At 36.4% G+C, this 23,149-nt stretch overlaps 1 protein-coding gene and 1 pseudogene across 1 annotated transcript; both read right to left on the reverse strand.

Moving 5' to 3' along the window:
• Positions 1 to 17,102: 17,102 nt before the first annotated feature.
• LOC141696310 (uncharacterized) lies at positions 17,103 to 18,383 on the reverse strand. Its single transcript, XM_074500469.1, has 2 exons — positions 18,357 to 18,383; positions 17,103 to 18,197 (listed from the first exon to the last, which is right to left on the reverse strand). The coding sequence occupies exons 1-2, from the start codon at positions 18,381 to 18,383 to the stop codon at positions 17,103 to 17,105; spliced, it is 1,122 nt and encodes a 373-aa protein (XP_074356570.1).
• A 975-nt stretch (positions 18,384 to 19,358) lies between these two features.
• The window catches only part of LOC141696315 (glycerol kinase-like), a 49,289-nt pseudogene continuing 45,498 nt past the window's right edge, over positions 19,359 to 23,149 (reverse strand).

Raw genomic sequence — 23,149 nt, forward strand, 5'->3', positions numbered from 1 at the left:
ATTAGCTACTATAGATATAGCACTAGTATTGTCACACATAATTGGAATTTTATGTAACACTAGGCCATAATCCATTAGTTGATTTCTAATCCAAAGCACTTGAGCACAACAACTTCCTGCAGCTATGTATTCAGCTTCAGCTGTAGAAGTTGATACAGATTATTATTTCTTGCTATACCAGGACACAAGTCTTTGTCCTAGAAATTGACAGCTTCCACTGATACTCTTTTTGTCAATCCTGTATCCAGCAAAATCCGCATCTGTGTAACCAACAGCTTCAAAACCAGTTCCCTTAGGATACCATAATCCCAAGTTTGGAGTCCCCTTCAAGTATCTGAAAATCCTCTTTACAGCCATCAAATATGATTCTTTTGGATTGGTTTGAAATCTTGCACATAGACATGTTGCAAACATGATGTCTGGTCTACTTGCTGTTAGGTAAATCAATGATTCAATCATCCCTCTGTAGCTTGAGATATCTATACTTTGGCCCTTTTTATCTTCATCCAACTTTGTTGTAGTATATATAGGTGTAGATGTAGGTGAACAATCAACCATACCAAACTTCTTCAATAGATCCTTGACATACTTAGTTTGGTTGATGAAGATACCATCACTTCTTTGACCGACTTTAAGTCCAAGAAAGTAACTTAGTTCCCCCATCATACTCATTTCATATTCACTTTGCATAAGCTTGGAGAATCTTTGGAAAAGCTTTTCATTAGTAGAACCAAAGATGATATCATCCACATAAATCTGAACTAGGATCATATCGTCACCATGTTTCTTGAAGAAGAGAGTCTTGTCTATGGTACCTCTAGTAAAACCATGCATCAGTAGGAAATCTGACAGTGTGTCATACCAAGCTCTAGGTGCCTGTTTTTGTCCATATAGAGCCTTGAGTAACTTGTACACAAAATTTGGAAATTCTGGATCTTCAAATCCAGGTGGCTATTGTACATAAACTTTTTCTTCTGGCTCACCATTCAGAAAGACACTCTTGACATCCATTTGATACACTTTAAAATTCGAATGTGCAGCAAATGCTAGAAAAATTCTTATCGCTTCAAGTCTTGCAACTGGAGCAAAGGTTTCATCATAATCAATTCCTTCTTTTTGTGAGTAACCTTTTGCAACCAACCTTGCTTTGTTCTTGGTAACTATACCATTTTCATCCATCTTGTTCCTGAACACCCATTTTGTTCCAATAATGCTTCTATTCTTTGGTACAGCAACTAACTTCCAAAATTTGCTTCTTTCAAACTGATTCAACTCTTCCTGCATAGCAGATATCCAGTCAGGATCCAGTAGAGCTTCATCAATTTTCTTAGGTTCTACTTGAGACAGAAAATATGCATGTAGGCATTCATTAGCAGTTGCACTTCTAGTCCTCACACCAGCAGTAGGATCTTCAATAATTACATCTTTAGTGTGACTTCTATCCCACTTCCTTGTATGAGTTTGTTGACTTGTGCCTTCATTATTTTCTTCATTATTGGTATGACTGCTGGATCTTTCTTCTCTTTCTCTCCCTAAGTTTGTGCTCTCAAATTCAGGTGTTTGAGATGAGTTTCCATTTTCATGATTTTCTTGTTCAGTAGTCTCTTCATTTAATGTCTGTTGTGCATCAACTTCATCTTCCCTATCAGAGTCACTATCAATGTTGAGGTTTTCAAATGCCAGGGCTTCAGCTTCATTATCATCAAGGCATTTTAAACCTGGACAATTGTCATCATCAAAGGTCACATTTGTGCTCTCCATAATCTTCTTTTGATCAATCACATAAACTTTGTAGGCTGTTCTTTCCAGTGATTATCCCAGAAAAATTGCTTCAAAAACCTTTGAGTCAAATTTTTCCACATATTCAGAGTTGTCTTTCAAAATGTAACACCTGCTTCCAAACACATGAAGATGCTTTACAGTAGGCTTTCGTTTAGACATGATTGAGTAAGGGGACTTGCCATGTGCCTTGTTAATGAGATATCTGTTCTGAGTATAACATGCAGTATTAACAGTCTCTTCCCAGAAACTAGTTGGCAACTTGGCATCTTGCAACATTGTCCTGACAGCTTCAACCAATGTTCTGTTCTTTCTCTCAACTACTCTATTTTGTTGAGGTATTCTGGCAGCTGAGAATTCATGAACAATGCCTTTGCCTTTGTAAAAATCACTCAATGTAGCATTTCTGAATTATGTTCCATTATCACTTCTCAATCTTTTCACATAATTGTAATCTTCAGCCTATTTTTCTATCTTCCTGATATGGTCAATTACGATGTGTGGAGTTTCATCTGTAGAGTACATGAACTCTACCCAAGTGTATCTTGAGAAATCATCCACCATCACAAGTGCATATTTGTTCCTTGAAATTGATAAGACATTCACTGGCCCAAATAAATCCATGTGAATAAGTTGCGATGGTGCACTTATAGAATTCACAGTTTTTGACTTGTGACTAGATCTTTTCATTTTTCCTTTCTAAAAGGCTTCACAAACTTCAACATGAGCAAATTCCAGTTTGGGCATGTCCCTTACTAACTCCTTTTTGACTAAGGTGTTAATTGCCTTGAAATTCAAGTGAGACAACTTCTTATGCCATAGCTTGCTTTGTTCTTCTGATGCCTTGGTGTAGAAGAAGCAAATACCATCCTTATTTATTGACTCCAAATCTGTAACAAACAAGCTTCCTTTCCTTGCTCCTTTCAGAACAACTTCACCAGTTTTCTTGCTAATGAAAGTGCATTCTTCTTTATTGAATAAAACTTTAAAGCCTTTGTCTACAAATTGGCTAACACTGAGAAGATTCACTTCAAGACCAGCTACTAGTGCTATATCATCAGTGATAAAATTTTCAGAAACAATATTGCCATATCCCATTGTGAATCCTTTGTTATTGTCTCCAAAGGTCACCAATGGACCAGCTTTCTCCTCAAACTGTGATAGCAGGGCCTTATCACCTGTCGTATGTCTGGAACATCCACTGTCAATGATCCATACGACTTTCTTCACTTTGCCCTGCATATAATGAGATTCAGATGTGTTTATTGACCCAATCAGTGTTGGGTACTTTCTTCATGTTAACTAATTTAGCAGAAGTAGAGTGAGTTGTTTCAGATAAAATAGAGTTCAAAGATTGTTGTGCATTTTCCCTATCTGATGTAAACCCAATTTTCGTTACTTTAAGGTCCACTCTCAATTTGTAGCAACTCTTCATCACTTTCAAGTTACAAGGGATGCAGTCAAACTTGTCACATAATGAGTAGGGATCATTTGAATCTCCTTCATTGTATTTGCAAGCTCCTTCAGTTGGCTTGCTAACAACCTTTTTACAAACGTGAGTTGGATGATTTGCAGAGCCACATTTTTCACATTTCTTTTTAGGAGCATCTGCAACATAAGCAAGATTATTGCTTTTGTTTATCCCTATTTTCTGTTTCTATTTTTCATCTTCTTTTTTGCATCTTCAATCTTTATTTCTTTGACAGGAATCTTGGTGCTTTGATTGTCCATGAGATTTTCTTCAGGCTTAGAAGATTGAGTTGAGTTTGCATTTTTCTTTTCATTATCCTCATCTGCAATTTCTTGCTTGATAATCAATTCTTCTTCACTGAAGTCTACTTCACAAGCCTTGAACACAGGTGACCCAACCTTTTTCAGCATTACTGGAACATTTCCATTCTCTGTTGCTTTTCCTTTGTCCCTTATGTTTTTCTCTTTGCTGTTCAAAGCATCATAATCAAGACCAATAACATTGTTTGCATATGGTTTGTTTTTCTCATGGTACTGACCAACCAATTCAGATAAATTATTGAAGGACTTCAACTTTACTTCATTTTTCTCCAGTTTTTCCCTTAGCACAACCTCAATCTCATTTGCACACTTGGGCTTGTTCTTCAGATAACCATTTTCTTGTTTCAAGGCTTCAAGCTCTACTATCAACAATTTAATTCCTTATTTTTCATTCTCAAGCTTCTCATTCATTTTTGACAGTCTGTTCACTTCTTCATTTGCAGCCACCATGCTTACATGAATGTGAAACATTTCTGCACTCATCTTTTCAACAGTTTCCTTATATTGATTCACATTTAAATCAGTGGTGGTAAGAGTTGGTACCTGTGATTTAGATATGGATGATTCTCCTTGCTCTAGGGCCATGAGTGCATAGTTACCAAGTTCTTCATCTTCATCATTTTCAGAGCCATCCTAACTTTTACTTCCGCAATATAAGCTTTGATTTGCTGTTTTTTCAGAAGAGCTTCATACTTTGCTTCAAGTTCAAGATAAGCTTTATCTTTCTTTGCCTTATTGGGTTTCCTGCATTCTGTAGCAAAGTGGCCTAGTTCATCACAATTGAAGTACCTTATCTTAGATCTGTCAACAGATCCAGTTTTGTAGTCATTCTTGCTATCAGAATCGTACTTCCTTGTTTCCTTCCAGCTGTTGTCTTTGTTGAAAGACTGTCCTTTACTCTTGAAGTATCTTGGCTTCTTTACTCTAATGTTAAAGAATTTTCTATCCAAATAGGCCATTGACTGATCTAGCTCATCCAGTTCTTCAAGTGTATAGAACTCATCTTTTTCCAATTCCAGAATGACTTGCTCCTGTGAATCATTTGTTCTTTGCTCACTTGTTGAGGAAACTGAAGTTTGAGATCTTGGTTCATCATTGGATGTTTGGCTTTCATTTACAATTAAAGCATTTGAGCCATCCACAACATATCCTTAACCAGATCTCAATGATTGCCTTTGAATCATCTCTAGTTCATATGTTTTAAGAATTCCATATAGAACTTCTAGAGTTATTCTGCTCAAGTCTCTCCCTTCCCTGATTGCTGAGATTTTCTGTTCCAAATGATCAGGGAGAGTAAGCAAGAACTTTAGGTTCACTTCTTCATCTTCATAGTATTTATCATGAAGCTGCAAGTCATTTATCAGCTTATTGAATCTTTCAAACACATCAGTAATGCTTTCCTTTGGCTTTTCCATAAAACCCTCATACTGTGAAATCAGTATTCTTCTTTGGTTTGACCTAACTTCCTCAGTTCCCTTACAGAGTATCTTAATCTTTTCCCATATTTTCTTGGCAGTGTCACAGTTGACAATGTTGTTGTACATAACATTATCAAGTAACTCAATCAATATTAATTGCAAGTTTCTATACTAGGAAACTTTCTCCTTTTCAGGATCAGTATACTCAGCATGATCTTTTGGAGCATAATGAGCTGAGATAATCGTGTCTCCATCTGTAGATTCCTCAATTCTAACCGTAGGAATGAAGGGTCCATTCTTGAGGATCTAAATGTAGAGTGGATTGGCCATCCTGATAAACATCATCATTTTTTTTTCCAGAGAGTGTATTTAGCTTTGTCAAAAGTAGGAATTTTGATGCTACTAATTTTCTGTGTATTCATTTTTCCAAGATCTTGAATCTGTTTACTTTCAGATTTTGTTCTGATACCACTTATTAGGAAATGAATAACACACAGAGGGGGGGTGAATGTGTTTTACTTTTTTTGTGCTTTTCTTGAATGTTTATGGTTGAACAAAGTAAACTAAATCTTGTAATGAAGTGTCTTCATACAGAATTTAAGCTTGCTGAAAATAAAGAACATAGATCTTCAAAACTCACTTAATTTTATATTAAAATTAAGACTATATTGCTACAAAATTTCTAGGCTCTTTGTTGATAAAGAGCTTAGCTTCTCCTTGAGAGTGTTACAAGAAATTTGATCTTAATTGTTACATCTAACTAAAGGACCAGTATTAACTTTATAACTTAGTTAAATGCGGGTTTACACAGTGTACAATAAGACATGCTATTAGCTTTTCTAAACTGTCACTTGTCATTTCTATTTATAGAAAAGTAGATCTTCCATTTTTGGTTTAGCATATCTTTAGCATCTTGTGTTCACTTTGATCTTCCTTTGTCAGTTTATCTTTACCATTGATCTTGCACATTCTTCAAGCTGCTTTTTGTAGACTTGTCAATCCAGCTGGTTGGATTGTTTGTTGATTGTTGATCTTAGATATTGAACTGGTCTGTGATTCTGTACTTTGAGAATTTTACTCGAGATCTCCAGTTTAGGCACATAGAGATCTTGACATCTCGATAAGTAAAATGACTTATTGAGATCTCTAATGCTCTAGTGAATTTGACTTATAGAGGTCTCTGAGTTCTCGAATGAAACTTTAGCTTGTCGAGATCTCTCAGCATCATGTCTTCACTTTGTCTTGTCGATAACTTAGAGTTCTCTAGTGAATTTTGACTTATCGATATCTCTGAGTTCTCTAGTAGACTTAGACTTATCGATAACTCAGAGTTCTCTAATGAATGTAGACTTGCCGATAACTCTGAGTTCTCTAGTGAAAAAAAGACTTGTCGATATCTCCAATCTTCATGTCTTCTTGACTTGTAGATATCTCCCTGAGTTCTCTAGTAGCTTTCCTGACTTCACTATAAGCCATTCTGGAGTTCTCGAATGACTTCTCTATAACATTAAATATGTGCCTTGTAGAGATCTTGACTTAGAGTATTTTTCTTAAAACAACTTTATTCAACTCCAAGCTTCTTTATAATTATTATGAGGCATGATCTTCTTGATCTTCTTCTAGATAGAATTCTTAGGCTTGATACTGTTTATAGAAAAAGCCTTCAGTCTGCTCCTTTGACATTTTTACAGACTTTAATTTGTTACAAGTACAAAATACATATTAAGATCACAATACAACTTTCTTAGGGTTGATAAAATGTCTTAGTCTTGTTATAGTACAGGCATGTCTCTTACAACAATCTCCCCCAATTTATGAGAAATGGCTTAACACAATTTCATGCATGTTAACAGGACTAACCCAAGCTTAACAGATTATGAAAAGTAACAGTTCATTATTCTCCCTAGATCAGATGTTCATTTGGCTATGTTTTACACTTTGACCAGGGCCACTAATGATATTGTTATCTTCAGTAATCTTTGACATCATCAGTTATGTATGACATTTGCTGTGTCAGGATTTGTCAGACTATCAGGATCTGACTGTCCATTAGGATTTAACTGTTCAGCATATGGTACTTCATTTTCAAATCTCAACTCTTCATGGTCATCCACATATTCTAGACATGTAATCTTCTTGTCATCAAAAGACATGTGAATAGATTCCAGGACCACCCTTGTCCTCAGATTTTAAACTCTGAAAGCTTTTGTTGACAGTGGATATCCAACAAAAAATACATTCATCAGCTTTTAGATCAAATTTGGCAAGCTGTTCAGGATGATTTTTTAAAATAAAACATTTGCAACCAAATATATAAAAAATATTTTTAATTTGGCTTTTTTCTTTCACCATCTCAAATGGTGTTTTGCCATGCTTGTTGATCAATGTTGCATTTTGTGTGAAGCGAGCAGTTTGCACAGCCTCAACCCAGAAATAGGTTGGCAGCTTTACTTCTTCAAGCATGGTTCATGTAGCTTCTATAAGAGTTTTATTATTTCTTTCAATAACTCTATTTTATTGTGGAGTTCCAGGGGCAGAAAATTCATGTTTGATCCCCTTGTACTCGCAGAAGTCATCCATAGTGTTGTTCTTGAATTCAGTTCCATTATCACTTTTGATGATCTTGACTTTGTGAGTTGATCCTTTTTCCAGTTCTCTTACATAATCAAGAAGAATGGATGGTGTCTCATCCTTAGTGTGTAGAAAATACACCCATATGTATCTTGTATACTCATCAACAATAACAAGTGCATACCCCTTCTTTACAATAGACATTACATTGACTGGACCAAAAAGATCAATATGAAGTAACTGATATGGTTCAAGAAATGAGAATTCAGTTTTACTCTTGAAAGATGATTTTCTTAACTTGGCTTTTTGGCATGAGTCACATAAGCCATCAGAAGTAAATAATGATTGGGAAATCCTCTCACAAGATCTTTCTTCACAAGTTCATTGATGTTATTGAAATTGAGGTGAGAAAGCCTTTATTTCCAGTTCCACCTGTCTTCCACAAATGCTCTGCTAAGTAGACATATTTCAGAATTATCAGAATTTGTGAAGACCCTGGCTTCATATAAGTTACCATGTCTGTAACCAGTCATTGCAATCTTGCCATCTGATTTACTGACAATTTCACAATGTTCCTCATAAAAGGTCACATGGTAACCTCTGTCACATATTTGACACACATTGTTTAGATTATGCTTGAATCCTGCAACCAGAGCTATATTTTCAATGTTGACATTTCCAAACTTAATCTTGCCATATCCCAAAACCTTCCAAAGTTGCCATCTCTATAAGAAACATTTGGGTCAGCCTCCTCCTTAAACTCTGATAGCAGGGATTTATTTCCAGTCATATGTCATGAGCATCCACTGTCCAAGACTAAATAATTTTTCCTGTAACCCTGCAATCAGTTTTAACAATTAATTAGTATTTTTAAGGACCCAGAATTGTTGGGATCTTTTGGCCTTTTTAAGTTTGTTAACATTTACAGCAGAAGTCTTTGAAACAGAGTTTATGGTAACATTTTTAATATCAGAGTTTACACATGCAGAAACAACTTTAGATTTATTTAAAGAGGGTTTCAGTTCATAAGAATCATAATACAAATTGTGATACTCTTTAAATGTATAAATATAATGCCAAACACTACCACCATAAATACAAGGATTATGTGGCTTATATCTAACTGTCCTATTCCTAAACTATGATTTAGGAGGAACAATATTTATCCCTTTATTATTTCTGTATGCAACAACAAGATGATTAGTACTATCACAGTTCAAACATGTTTTTTAGGTGCATTGGGAATGATTTTATTCTTACCATCTTTGTTAACACCTACTTCACCATTTTTGTTCTTTCTAGGCTTTTTCTTTTTGTTTTTCATGTTTATCTCCTTCAGCTTTTGGTTAAGCTGTTTCTGAGTCATTAAACCAATATTTACTGATTTGGTGTGAACTTGTTCACTTTTATCAGTATTTAAGCTTGACTTAGGTACTGAGGTTGAACCCTCTTCAAAAACTGACTTGATAGCATCAACACATAAGTTAAACTTAACAGGTCTTAACTAAGACTTATTCAATTTTACCTTCTTATCAGTATTTACTGGTTTAACTTTCACAGTTTCCTTTTAGTTATACTTATCATAATTGGTTTTATCAGCATATCCTAATCCTGATATCCAACAACCATTTTCTATTAAACCCCGAGTTATTTTTCCTTAATTAGTCCAAATTTTAATCACTTCTGTTTCTTTAGCTAATTCCTTTTCTAGATAAGCATGATTTTCTAATAGTTTTTCTTTAATATACAAAGAATCATCTCTTTCCTTTTGAGTTTCTAGCATGAAAATCAACTCATATTCTAGGTGATCATTCATTTTCTTAAGATCAAGGTTTTTAGTCTTAATCCTAGAATTTTCAGAAGTTTGATCTCTATAACTAACATGCAGAGATTTAAGAAACACCTTAGTTCACAAATATCATGAGTATCAAAAGCAACTGTGGTTTGAGGTACCTTTAATTCAGTAGTGACACCCTCAATGTCATCATTTTCCATAAGAGCATAGTTAACGCCATCATCTAATTCTGATATATCATCCCAATTCTTCTTGTGATCAAAGCTTGTTTCTTCTCTCCTTTTGCCTTTCTCCAGTCAGTTTCAAAGTGTCCAACTCCATCACAGTTATAACATTTGATCTTTGACTTGTCAAAGCTTCCAGATTTTGACTCCTTTCATTAGAGTTTCTCATGTAGTTCCTTCTATCAGAGTTTGAGGAACTGGATCATTTTCTGAAAAAAAAAACTTCTTATTCTTGTTCTTGAAGTTCTTATAGGCCATTTTCTTAAAGCTTTTAACCAAAAGAGCAGTCATATGCTCAATATCTTCATTGTTATCATAATCACCTTCACTGTCTATTTCACTTTCAGAGTTTGAGTCATTATCAGAGTTTGATGACTCAGTATCAGACTTTGCAATCATGACTTTGCCTTTGGAGTGGATTTTTCTCCTAGCTTTCTCCCTTAGTTTCTCTTCAACCTTCAGTGCAACCTGTCTTGCTTTTGGTCCTTTCCTCTTGCTTATTTGCCCCATCTTCAGCTCCTGAGTCTTCATCATGCCATAGATCTCATATAGAGATGTATCATCAAGATCATAATTTCCCCTTATTGATGTGACTTTCAAGTCCCATTTTTTAGGGAGTGCAAGAAGAAACTTCAAGTTAGAATCTTCTAAATCATATTATGTGTGTACCAGTGACAAGTCATTCATCAGCTTTTGAAACCTGTCATAGATTTCAGTCAAGGACTCATCAGCTTTTGAGTCAAAGTGTTCATACTCCTGAGTGAGTATGGTTCTTTTATTCTTCTTGATAGCAGTGGTGCCTTGACATTTTACCTCCAAAGTATCCCAAATTTCTTTGGCAGTTTTGCATTCAATTACTCTATCGGACATGACACTATCAAGACTACTATGCAAAATATGTCTTACTTTTACATCTTTCATAATAGATGAATATCCTCAGTAGAATAGTCTTTTTTATCTTTATTAACCATCTTCTCTTCTTGGCCAGCAACAACAACTGCTAATTTCATTGGCCTTTGAGGACCATTATAAATTCTGTTCAGATATTCAGAATCTGTTGCTTCCAGACACATAACCATCTTTACCTTCCAGATTGGATATTCATGAATCTTCAAAACTGGAACCTTGATAGCCTCATATCTGCTCATATTGTGATTGATAGGTTGAGTGGCTGGTGTTGAAGTTGAGGGATTTTGTTGAGGTTCTTTGTATGCCATTATAATTGAGTTTAGATCTTAAACTGTTTGTATATCAATAACAAGCTTGATACCAATTGTTAGGTCCTTAATACAACTGTAGCGATGGGGTGGATACAGTTTATGCAAACAAATTAAATTAAGTACTCAACAGAATGAAACAGTTTTATATTGAATGATAAAAACGGATTACAAAACTATCCTCTCAAAGGATGAACAATAATCCTTTAGAGCTTCTAGGTTATATGAAAGATATATCAATTCGTGACATATATAGTGTAAACCTAATTGGTGCTTATATATTTCACAGCTTCACAATCAATAAGGAGTCCTATTCTATTACAATAATGAATCGTAAAACATATCCATGTATTGATTGCTACAATAAGTAAAGTCCTATACCAACATGTATTCTGCAAATCTTTCCTTCTCCGATATCTCCCGACTTTCAGCTGAAGTGGCCAAATGCTGATGTCAAATACTAATCAGCAAATGTTGATGGCAATTGATGGTGACGTCACCTCTGCTAAACTCTGATATCAAATACTTATAAATAAACTCTAATAGTTTATATACTAATATCATCAACTTTTTCTAATATGTGAATGTATATGTTCGATATAATTTTATCTTAGTATTTATAGGGGTTGGGAGTACTTGGTTGTACCTTTTAATCCGAAGCCTACCTCCCTTTTAAGATGACCGGGAGTAAATCAGTCTTCCCTTTTAGGGATTTGATGTTAAAGTCCAAAAAATGACGTGGAGGCCAGGCTTTGACCACGGGTGAAGAGGTAGCATTGCCTTGATTTTTTTGGAAAAAAGATGTTCTGACATCTTGGTTGGTTTTATTCTCTTTGGAGATTGAGGCTGTTGATTTGATAGGTGCCCTTATGTTCTTTTAATTAATCATTTCCCTTTTGATGAGTAACTTTCTTAACTAGCTTGATGTGCATTTGGTAGAGTAAAAATTGGACAACATATGACATGTTAAAACATGTATATTTTTCTTTGCAAGTCATAGTTTGTTTCGGTGGGAAACCGTTGGCGCTGTACGGCTATGACAGCGACTTATTACGGTGCCGAATCGGTCTGGACTAGGATGGCGACATGAAATGATTTGTGACCACTCCGCGTGTGATGATTATCCGGTTTGGCAGAAAAGGGTACTAATCAATGCCTTCCATTCCTCTTATTTGCTTTAGCGGGTAGGGGGTGATGAGGATCAATGAATGAATATGTTAATTGGGATTTGGCTATGTGTACTCGTTGTGATGTTCAATTGGAGAGGATGAAACCATGTACTGTGACGGCCTCAACCCCGGGGTCAGGGGCTGACGTCACCAAAAATATGATAAATTATAACAACTACTACTAAATAAACTTTTTTATAACACATGACCCCAACCAGGAGCCGAAACAGGTTCAAGTATTATTTAGGTTACAACACACACACACTAACTTATTCAAAACCAGACACTCTCACTTATTACAGCAACTCATCAGACCTCAGGGCCTGATACAAACTACCTCAGAGGAGCCGGGACCGGAGGCTGACACTCTATGCTGACCTGGTCTTCTAGACATCTACAATAAATAAATACAAAACAAGCTGCAAGGGTGAGCAATCCATTGCTCAACAGTATCTCTATATGAATAACCAGTAACAGGATGTATAAAACAGTATAGGAACATATCTTAAACTGATATAAAAAAAAATCTGTAAAACAGGTATAAACTGTATATCAAAACTAGCATGCTTTGCAAAATAACATCATCTATAGTGTGCTGTGTAAAAATACCAGAGTTCAATTTTAGCATGCTATTTCTTTCCAAAACCACTGTCCATTTCTGGACCCATAAATCACCTGTCCCGTTACGGGGGCTATAAATCATTTGTTCCGTTTCGGGAACCATTAAACCTTTATCAAATATATAAAAGAGGATGAATTCTAAGGACAGCTGATCAGTCTATCCCACCACAAATTTCGTTCTGGAACTCAGAGGCTAGCTAGGTCTCTGTCATTCTAGACTAAGCGGCCCACCAGTACGCGCATCCGACTTAGCCTCTTACGCAACCATGCTGGGCCGTTACGTAATAACGGACCTCTTACGCCAACTGACCATCCAATATCTGATTTATTTTTATCCAGTTTCCAAAATCATTTACACCTATCTCTATTTAAACGATTACAGCACAACACGCGCACCAACACGCGCCACAACCACAACTGCAACAATCGACCGGAAAACAAAAGAACAGCGGCCAGAATCAGGGAAACAGGGGCACACACACATGCAACTGAATACACACACAACATATATATATGTATACGTATATATACATATATATACATCAACTAGAAAGAATCGAATCAAAGGTCACCGGAAACGAACCGGAAAAACGAAGCTACGGCGGCGGTGATGAACAACGGGAGGAGAAACGGAGATAGAGAGGAGAGGAAGAAAAGGGAAAACAGAGGGGAAGAGAGAGTGTAGAGGGGAAATAAGGCGAGAGAGATGAAGAGCAGAAAGATAACGAGAGAGAAACAGAGAAATTGATTATAAACAAAACCCCTGCTGCTTACACGTATCACTTCCCACCTTCTGATTGTATTACACGTGTCCCTTAAATCCTTTCTGTCACATTTCTGGTTTGTTTTTGCTAGTTTGACGAACCAATCGTGTTTTAAAATTTATCGAAAAATTAAAATTTTAATACCAAAATTCTCGAAATATTCAGAAGTTAATAAAAATATAATTTTAATAATTTTTAAAACACTTTACACACACAACTTATACCCGCATTAAATGAAATAACGAAATAACACGTGAGTAAAATTAGTCTTAAAAATTACCAAAATAATTTTAAAATTCTCAGAATATTGTAAACATAATAAAATATGAGTTTCATAATTTTTGAAAAATCCAAGAATTAAATATGGAATTTACAATTTAAATGAATTCAGAAAATCATTGAAGAATAAATAAATAACAGAATATTGATTTGTAAATTTTGTAAAATCCCTAAAATAATTGGCAAGGTTATAAAATCATAAAAACATTTTTTGGAGACAACTCAATAATTTTGGAAATAGAATTGTCATAAAAAAATCACTTTTTAAAAGTGAAACAAAAATACATTGCGCCCCGGCTAATCATAAAACACACTCCGCAAACCAGCAATCACATATAAACAATAATAATTAACATAGAGACCATAAATACCATAACTTCTTTATTAATATCTACGCAATAGTTACCTATTTAAATATTACAGAAATATACGAGTCATTATATTCTTCTCCCCTTAAAAAGATTCTGCCCTCAGAATATTTACTAATTAAATAAATGAGGATATTTGTCAAGCATATCTGACTCTAGTTCCCAGGTAGACTCTTCTACCCTAGGGTTTCTCCAAAGTACTTTAACTATAGGAATAGATTTATTTCTAAGTACACGCTCCTTTCGGTCTAAAATCTGGATTGGCTGCTCCGCATAGGATAAATCTGATTGAAGCTCGATCGGTTCATATTCAATTACTTGATTCGAGGCAGGAATGTACGGCTTCAACATGGACACATGAAATATATTATGGATATGCTACCACTGCGGTGTAAAGCTATCTTGTATGCCACTTTTCCTATTTTCTTCAAAACTTTAAATAGTCTTATATATCTCGGACTCAGTTTACCTTTCTGACCGAATCGAATCAATCCCTTCCATGGCGAAACTTTTAGTAATACCAATGATCCTATTTCAAAACTTATGTCCTTTCGATGTAAATCTGTATTCTTTTTCTGTCTATCCTGAGCGGCTTCCAATCTTTTCCGAATTAACACCACTGCTTCTTTTGTCTGCTGCACTAATTCATGTCCTAACACTTTCTTTTCTCCTACCTCATCCCAGTATAGAGGTGATCTACACTTTCGTCCATATAAAGCTTCGTAGGGTGGCATTCCAATGCTGGCATGGTAACTGTTATTATAGGAAAATTCTATTAATGGTAAATGATCGTCCCAACTTCCCTTGAAATCCAAAGCACATACCCTTAACATATTTTCGATCGTCTGAATCGTTCTCTCACTCTGGCCATCAGTTTGAGGATGATAAGCGGTGCTCATATTTAACTTAGTTCCTAAACTCTCTTGAAACTTTGTCCAGAACCTCGAACTAAATCTTGGATCTCGATCTGATACTATAGACACAGGTACCCCATGCTTGGTAACTATCTCATCTAAATATATTTTAACTAGCTTTTCCAGAGAATACTTTTCATTAATCGAGAGGAAATGCGCTAACTTTGTCAACCTATCAATGATCACCCAAATGGCATCGCGATTTGATCTTGTCCTCGATAAGCCTACCACAAAATCCATTATAATTTCTTCCCATTTCCACTGTGGAATCTCCAGAGGTTGCAACAATCCACTGGGCCTTTGGTGCTCTGCTTTTACTCTCTGACACACGTGACACTTGCTAACCCACTCCGCAATCTCTTTCTTCATTCCTGGCCACCAGAAGTGTTTCTTTAAATCTTGGTACATCTTCGTGCTACCAGGGTGAATAGAAAACCTAAAATTGTGCGCCTCATGCAATATTTCATTCTTCAGTTCTGCTACATTAGGAATCCAGATATGAGAGGAAAACTTATATAGACCGTGGTTATCCTTTTGAGTACATAATTATTCTCCTATCAGAACTTCCAATTCTCGTTCCATAACTCCTTCTTGACATCTTTTAATCTTCTCCATTAACGCTGGATGGAAAGTAATCTCGTATAGCGTTTCCCGATCTTCACCTGATACTCGAATTTTGATTTCCATCTTTTCCAAGTCTCGGGCTAATTTATCCATGATACGGGCCATATTTAATTTCTCTTTTCTACTTAGGGCATCAGCTACCACATTAGCCTTACCTGGGTGATAATTAATTGAACAGTCATAGTCTTTAATCAACTCCAACTATCTCCTTTGTCTCATGTTTAAGTCCTTTTGGGTGAATATATACTTTAAGCTTTTATGATCCGTGTAGATATCACATTTCTCTCCGTACAAGTAATGACGCCATAACTTCAAAGCAAACACTATAGCCACCAACTCAAGATCATGAACTGGATATTTCTGCTCATGGGGCTTTAACTGCCTGGACGCATACGTAATAACCTTATCATGTTGCATTAGCACACAGCCTAATCCTTTAAGAGAAGCATCACTGTAAATTACGAAATTCCCGGTTTCATCTGGTAATACTAACACTGGTGCTGTCACTAGTCTTTTTATTAGCTCTTGGAAGCTTTCTTCACATTTCTCCTTCCAAACAAATCTCTCATTCTTCCGGGTCAGCTTGGTCAACGGAGTTGCAATCTTGGCACAGTCCTTCACAAATCTTCGGTAATAGCCTTCTAATCCAAGAAAACTTCTAATTTTCATCGGGGTCTTTGGTTGCTCCCATCTGGATACCACTTCAATCTTCGCAGGGTCTACCTTAATACCATCCTTACCAACTATATGACCTAAAAACTAAACTTCCTCCAACCAAAATTTGCATTTTGAGAACTTAGCGTATAATTATTTTTCTCCCAACCTTTGTAGTGCAATCCTTAGATGTCCGGCATGGTCATCTTTGGTGCTTGAGTAGATGAGGATGTCATCAATAAATACAATAACAAACTTATCCAAGTACTCCTTTTACACCCGGTTCATTAAATCCATAAAAGCCGCTGGCGCATTAGTCAATCCGAATGACATCACTAGAAACTCGTAATGGCCATACCTGGTTCGAAAAGCAGTCTTCGATATATCTTCAGGCTTGATCTTCAACTGATGATAGCCCGATCTTAAGTCGATCTTGGAAAAACAACATGCTCCCTTCAGTTGATCAAATAAATCATCAATCCTGGGTAGGGAATACTTATTCTTGATGGTTAACTTATTCAATTCTCGGTAGTCAATACACAATCTTAAGCTTTCATCCTTCTTTTTCACAAACAACACTATCACGCCCCACGGGGATACACTTGGTCTAATTACCCCTTTATCCAAAAGTTCTTGTAGTTATTTAGCTAGCTCTTTCATTTCTACTGGGGCCATACGGTAAGGTGTCTTTGAAACTGGTTCTGCTCCCGAAATCAAATCAATAGAAAACTCAATCTCCCGATCAGGTGGTAATCCTGGTAACTAGTCTGGAAACACATCTGAAAATTCATTAACTACTGAAATCTTCTCCAATTCAGGTACTCTCTTCTCAGTGTCCACAACATGGGCTAAATATGCTTCACAACCCTGTCTCAATAACTTCTTCGCTTCCAAGTAGAAAGAAATTTCTTGTCCTATTTTTGTCCTTGATAAGCTATCCTTTTATTATCTTCTGAATATAACATAATTTTCTTTTTCTTACAATCAATATTTACTTTATGCTGAGACAACCAATCCATTCCTAAAATTACATCAAACTCTCCTAACTGAAAGGGTATTAAATCCACCAAAAAGAGATGCCCGCAAATTTCTATTCGACATCTAGGGCAAAACTGGTTTACTGAAACTTTATCCTGATTAGCTACCTCTATCGACAAGGGCTCATTTAGATCTTCCAACATCAAATTCATTTTACTTACACAACCTTTAGATATAAAAGACTTAGACACTCCCGAATCAAATAAAACCTTAACAGGCACGGAATTTAAAGAAAGCGTACCTGCAACCACATCTGAATCTTGAGCATTAGATTTCTTGGTCATTTTAAAGGTTCTGGCTCTTGCTGTGCTAGTTGCTGGTCCCTGAGATTCATTCCCTCCTATACTACCTTGAGTAGCCGTCTTGCAGTTTCTGGAAATCTGCCCAACCTTACCACACTTGAAGCAGGTAACTCCGATGTTTCCTAGGTTACATTCTGACGCATAATGACCCTTTTTATCATATTTAAAACACTGGACATCCTTCCGGCATAGACCACTACGCTTTCTACCACATAACTTACAATCCACAACTAGCCTGATTGACTGGACTGGGGTGGAAGCAACTGAGGTGACACCGGAATTTATCTGAGCCATGCCTTGCCTTATAAACCTCCGATTCTTATTCCGGCCAAACTTCCATGGGAACTTCTGACTAGACTCCTCCTGGTTTGCATTACCTGTACCACTTTCAAACTTTCTCTTCCGATCACCCATTTCCTTGGAGGCCAACTTCTGATCGCTCTCAATCACCAGGGCGGCTTGAACTACAGAGGTATACGTCTTAAGTTGCAGGGTGACCACTCCACTACGAACTTCCGGATTTAGTCCTTGCTGAAATCTCCTAGCTTTCTGAATTTCAGTGTTCACATATCCAGGGGCTAGTCGAGCCAACTCCGTAAACTTGGCCTCATACTCAGCCACGCTCTTTTCTCCCTGCTCCACTTCCAAAAATTCTACTTCCAACTGACTCTGCAAACAGTCTGGAAAATACTTCTCTAGAAATAACTCTGTAAATCTGGCCCAAGAAACAGGGCCTTCTCCTTCTAAGGCACGTGCAAATTCCCACCAAAAACTTGCTTCACCTTTCAGAAAATAACTAGCATAATCTTACTTAGAATCATCACTCACCTGAATAAGGGCGAAGGCTTTCTCCATTTCTTTAAGCCAAATTCTAGCAGCAATCGGGTCTACCTCACCCTTAAACTCTGGAGGTTTAACTGACTGGAAGGACTTGAAACTAACAGTCTGGTTCAACTCTTTTGGCTGGGGTTGTTGTTGAAGCTGTAACTGTTGTTAGATTTATTGATGTTGTTGTATAAATTGTTGTTGTTGTTGCTGTTGTTGTAGGAATTGTTGTTGCTACTGCTGGAATTGTTCTTGCTGCTGAGCCATCTGATTAGACTGTTGGCGCAGCAAATCTAGTAATCCATCCATGACTGGGCCCCCTTCACAGTTCCTGCTAGAGGAATTGGACGGGAAATTTTTCTTGGGAGGCATTCTCCTGAAACACAACAAAAAGGTTTTATATGAAAATTGTGCCCCCGAGTAGCAACAGTTTTATGCATCAGGAGAATGCGGTCACAATTAAATATTCCCTTCCTTATTTATTTGGGGTCCACCCATAATGCATAACTAAATTCAACAATCCAGCAACAAATACAACAATAAAAATAACAGAAATAACAACAGTGCAATAAAATAAAACCAACAACCGTAACATCAGAAAATAATAGTACAACAACAGTACCAATCCATCTAACAACTACAGTACAACACTCATAATATACTAAGTACACAACAAAATTGGCTGTCATAGCAGCCCCGCCTAATACAAGCTACAGTAAATAGAAAACATACATAAGAAAAGCATCTACAGAACTCCTACAACTAACTTCGAGCTCTGTATCTCACTACAACAAGTCTAGTCTAGCCACTGCCACTGCCACCAATGGATCCCAACTCAAATACCAACCAGTTCACGAGATCCTGGTACTGAACAGCTCTAAACTCGGAGCTAATGAATCGGTCAATGGTCCGAGCTCTCTCTACTGCAGCCTGAGTCAAGGATCGAACTCTCTCTTTCATATCTGAGGAAGGGGCAGGAATACCCTGGAAAGGCCCGACCGGAATCTAGTCAAGCTGAGCTGCTAACCCTGGGCTCTGCTCTCTAATCAAAAACTGGTTCACCGCTCGGTGAACATGGTAAGGGATCGGGGAGGATGCACCTGAAGGAACAAAGGGTGGAACAGGTGGTCTCGAGGTGGAGGAACTAGGGCCACATCCTGGTGGAAAATCCCTAACAGCCGACACTGACCTTCGTACCCAGCGAGGACGGATACTAGGACCGAACACACCTTCTGATACAACTGGAGGAATAGGTGGAGGAGGCATGGGAGTCTCCTCGGCTACAACATCCAAGGTCCGCTCAAAATCTGAATCATCTGAGTCTGACGGGTTTCCCCGAGAAGGAGAACTGGAGATCACTATAGGCCACTTCCAATCATAACAATATACAGGAAAGACATAACAAGGTTAAGGCAAGTCTATTAAAATATTAATAGATGCCAGGGTAACACCGTCGGAACCCTCGACTGACACTTAAGGTTGCTCCTCAACATGAGTTGCTAACTCAAACTATATGACATACTTCCTACACCTTACTGACTCATCTCTTAACCTAAATTAGGGACTTGAACCTGTAGCTCTGATACCAACTGTGACGGCCTCAACCCCGGGGTCAGGGGCTGACGTCACCAAAAATATGATAAATTATAACAACTACTACTAAATAAACTTTATTATAACGCACGACCTCAACCAGGAGCCGAAATGGGTTCAAGTATTATTTAGGTTACAACACACACACACTAACTTATTCAAAACCAGACACTCTCACTTATTACAGCAACTCATCAGACCTCAGGGCCTGATACAAACTACCTCAGAGGAGCCGGGACCGGAGGCTGACACTCTAAGCTGACCTGGTCTTCTAGACATCTACAATAAATAAATACAAAACAAGATGCAAGGGTGAGCAATCCATTGCTCAACAGTATCTCTATATGAATAACCAGTAACAGGATGTATAAAACAGTATAGGAACATATATTAAACTGATATAAAAAAAATACGTAAAACAGGTATAAACTGTATATATCAAAACTAGCATGCTTTGTAAAATAACATCATCTATAGTGTGTTGTGTAAAAATACCAGAGTTCAATTTTAGCATGCTATTTCTTTCCAAAACCACTGTCCATTTCTGGACCCATAAATCACTTGTCCCGTTACGGGGGCTATAAATCATTTGTTCCGTTTCGGGAACCATTAAACCTTTATCAGATATATAAAAGAGGATGAATTCTAAGGACAGCTGATCAGTTTATCCCACGACAAATTTTGTTCCGGAACTCAGAGCCTAGCTAGGTCTCTGTCATGCTAGACTAAGCGGCCTACCAGTGCGCACATCCGACTTAGCCTCTTACGCAACCATGCTGGGCCGTTACCTAATAACGGACCTCTTACGCCAACTGATCATCCAATATCTGATTTATTTTTATCCAGTTTCCAAAATCATTTACACCTATCTCTGTTTAAATGATTACTGCACACATTCTAAAAATCCCTTTTTAATTTTTTTATCACAATTTAGAGATAGGTATTTTCAGAAGTTACTTTTTCCCCAAAACCTCGTTCAATAAAACATATTTAAATACGGGGAATACGTAACTTAAAACATTCTGTTCTAGTACGTAATTTAAATCAACAACTATTCATATATACTGAACTGTAAAAGATTAGTTCAGGGGTACTTGCCTTGCGAAGCTTTGCACTAACTCTGGCTTAACTCTAATTGACTTCAACTACTGGGTCATTTGACTCGATCCTACGAAATCGAAACAACCTAGGCTAGACAAACGATTATGCTTGACTTTTCCTCACTAACTAATTACCCAACGATATAATTCTCGACTCGCATGCATATTAATAACAATAACATATATGCAATAATAATGCACATAACAATCAGGGTTAATTTGTATTAACGAGATACATATACTCGATTTATAATTTAAGGAAATTTTTAGAAAATTTTGGACAGCGACTCCTCTGCTTATAGGTCTACCCGTCGAAACATCAATCGACATCAAATCCCAATGCAAACAACTCAAATCGCCACATAACTAAATTTTTAGTCCCGAAAACAATTTATACAACTCATTTTATTTATTAAAATATTTAGGACTCAGAACAGGGTCATCACCGTCCACCGCGCGCTCGTAAAAACAATTCATCGCGCGCGGCAGCAAAATTTGTTGGTGCCCGAAAATACACGCGTGTCCTAATAAATTTCACCGATTTATTAAAATCACATCCCACACGAATTAAATTTAATATCACAAAATATTAGTCAAAATTCCTGCACAAAACCAAAAATTGATTAAATCCCAACTGCACAACACGCGCACCAACACGCGCCACAACCACAACTGCAACAATCGACCGGAAAATAAAAGAACAGTGGCCAGAATCAGGGAAACAGGGGCACACACACATGCAACTGAATAAACACACAACACATACATATGTATACGTATATATACATATATATACATCAACCAGAAAGAATCGGATCAAAGGTCACCGGAAACGAACCGGAAAAACGAAGCTACGGCACCGGTGATGAACAACGGGAGGATAAACGGAGATAGAGAGGTGAGGAAGAAAAGGGAAAACAGAGGGGGAAGAGAGAGTGTAGAGGACAAATAAGGCGAGAGAGATGAAGAGCAGAAAGATAACGAGAGAGAGACAGAGAAATTGATTGTAAACAAAACCCCTGATGCTTACACGTATCACTTCCCACCTTCTGATTGCATTACACGTGTCCCTTAAATCCTTTCTGTCACATTTCTGGTTCATTTTTGCTAGTTTGGCGAACCAATCGCGTTTTAAAATTTATCGAAAAATTAAAATTTTAATTCCAAAATTCTCGAAATATTCGGAAGTTATTAAAAATATAATTTTCATAATTTTTAAAACACTTTACACGCACAACTTATACCCGCATTAAATGAAATAACGAAACAACACGTGAGTAAAATTAGTCTTAAAAATTACCAAAATAATTTTAAAATTCTCAGAATATTGTAAACATAATAAAATATGAGTTTCATAATTTTTGAAGAATCCAAAAATTAAATATGGATTTTACAATTTAAATGAATTCATAAAATCATTGAAGAATACATAAATAACAAAATATTGATTTGTAAATTCTGTAAAATCCCTAAAATAATTTGCAAGGTTATAAAATCATAAAAACAATTTTTGGAGACAACTCAATAATTTTGGAAATAGAATTGTCATAAAAAAATCACTTTTTAAAAGTGAAACAAAAATACATTGTGCCTCGGCTAATCATAAAACACACCCCGCAAACCAGCAATCACATATAAACAATAATAATTAATATAGAGACCATAAATACTATAACTTCTTTATTAATATTTACGCAATAGTTACCTATTTAAATATTACAGAAATATACGAGTCGTTATATGTACTATGAAGCTTACTTGGATAAAAAGAAATAAAGGAATTATGCATAAAGTTGGATAAGTAGCTGATGATTATAATTATTTATTAGAATTTTGCTTACAAGTTTTTACCTTTCACTTGAAAGGGTTTTTCTTGATTTAAGCACTTCAGATTTTATTTTCCTATTTGGATTTGGTTTTTGTCTTTATTATATTAGAATTTAGTTTTTAAATTTGTTTCCTAGAAGGATTCAGATATTGGTTAATTCAAGCTGATAGTGAATCTTAGATTCTTGTTGGGTATGGGTTATTGTCTAATCCTATAAATATCCCTCTCATGTAATCTTTTAAGATAAACAATGAACGATATAAAACTTTTATTTT

The sequence above is a fragment of the Apium graveolens genome, chromosome 2 (assembly GCF_009905375.1).
Source record: "Apium graveolens cultivar Ventura chromosome 2, ASM990537v1, whole genome shotgun sequence".
Classification (NCBI taxonomy): Eukaryota; Viridiplantae; Streptophyta; class Magnoliopsida; order Apiales; family Apiaceae; genus Apium; species Apium graveolens.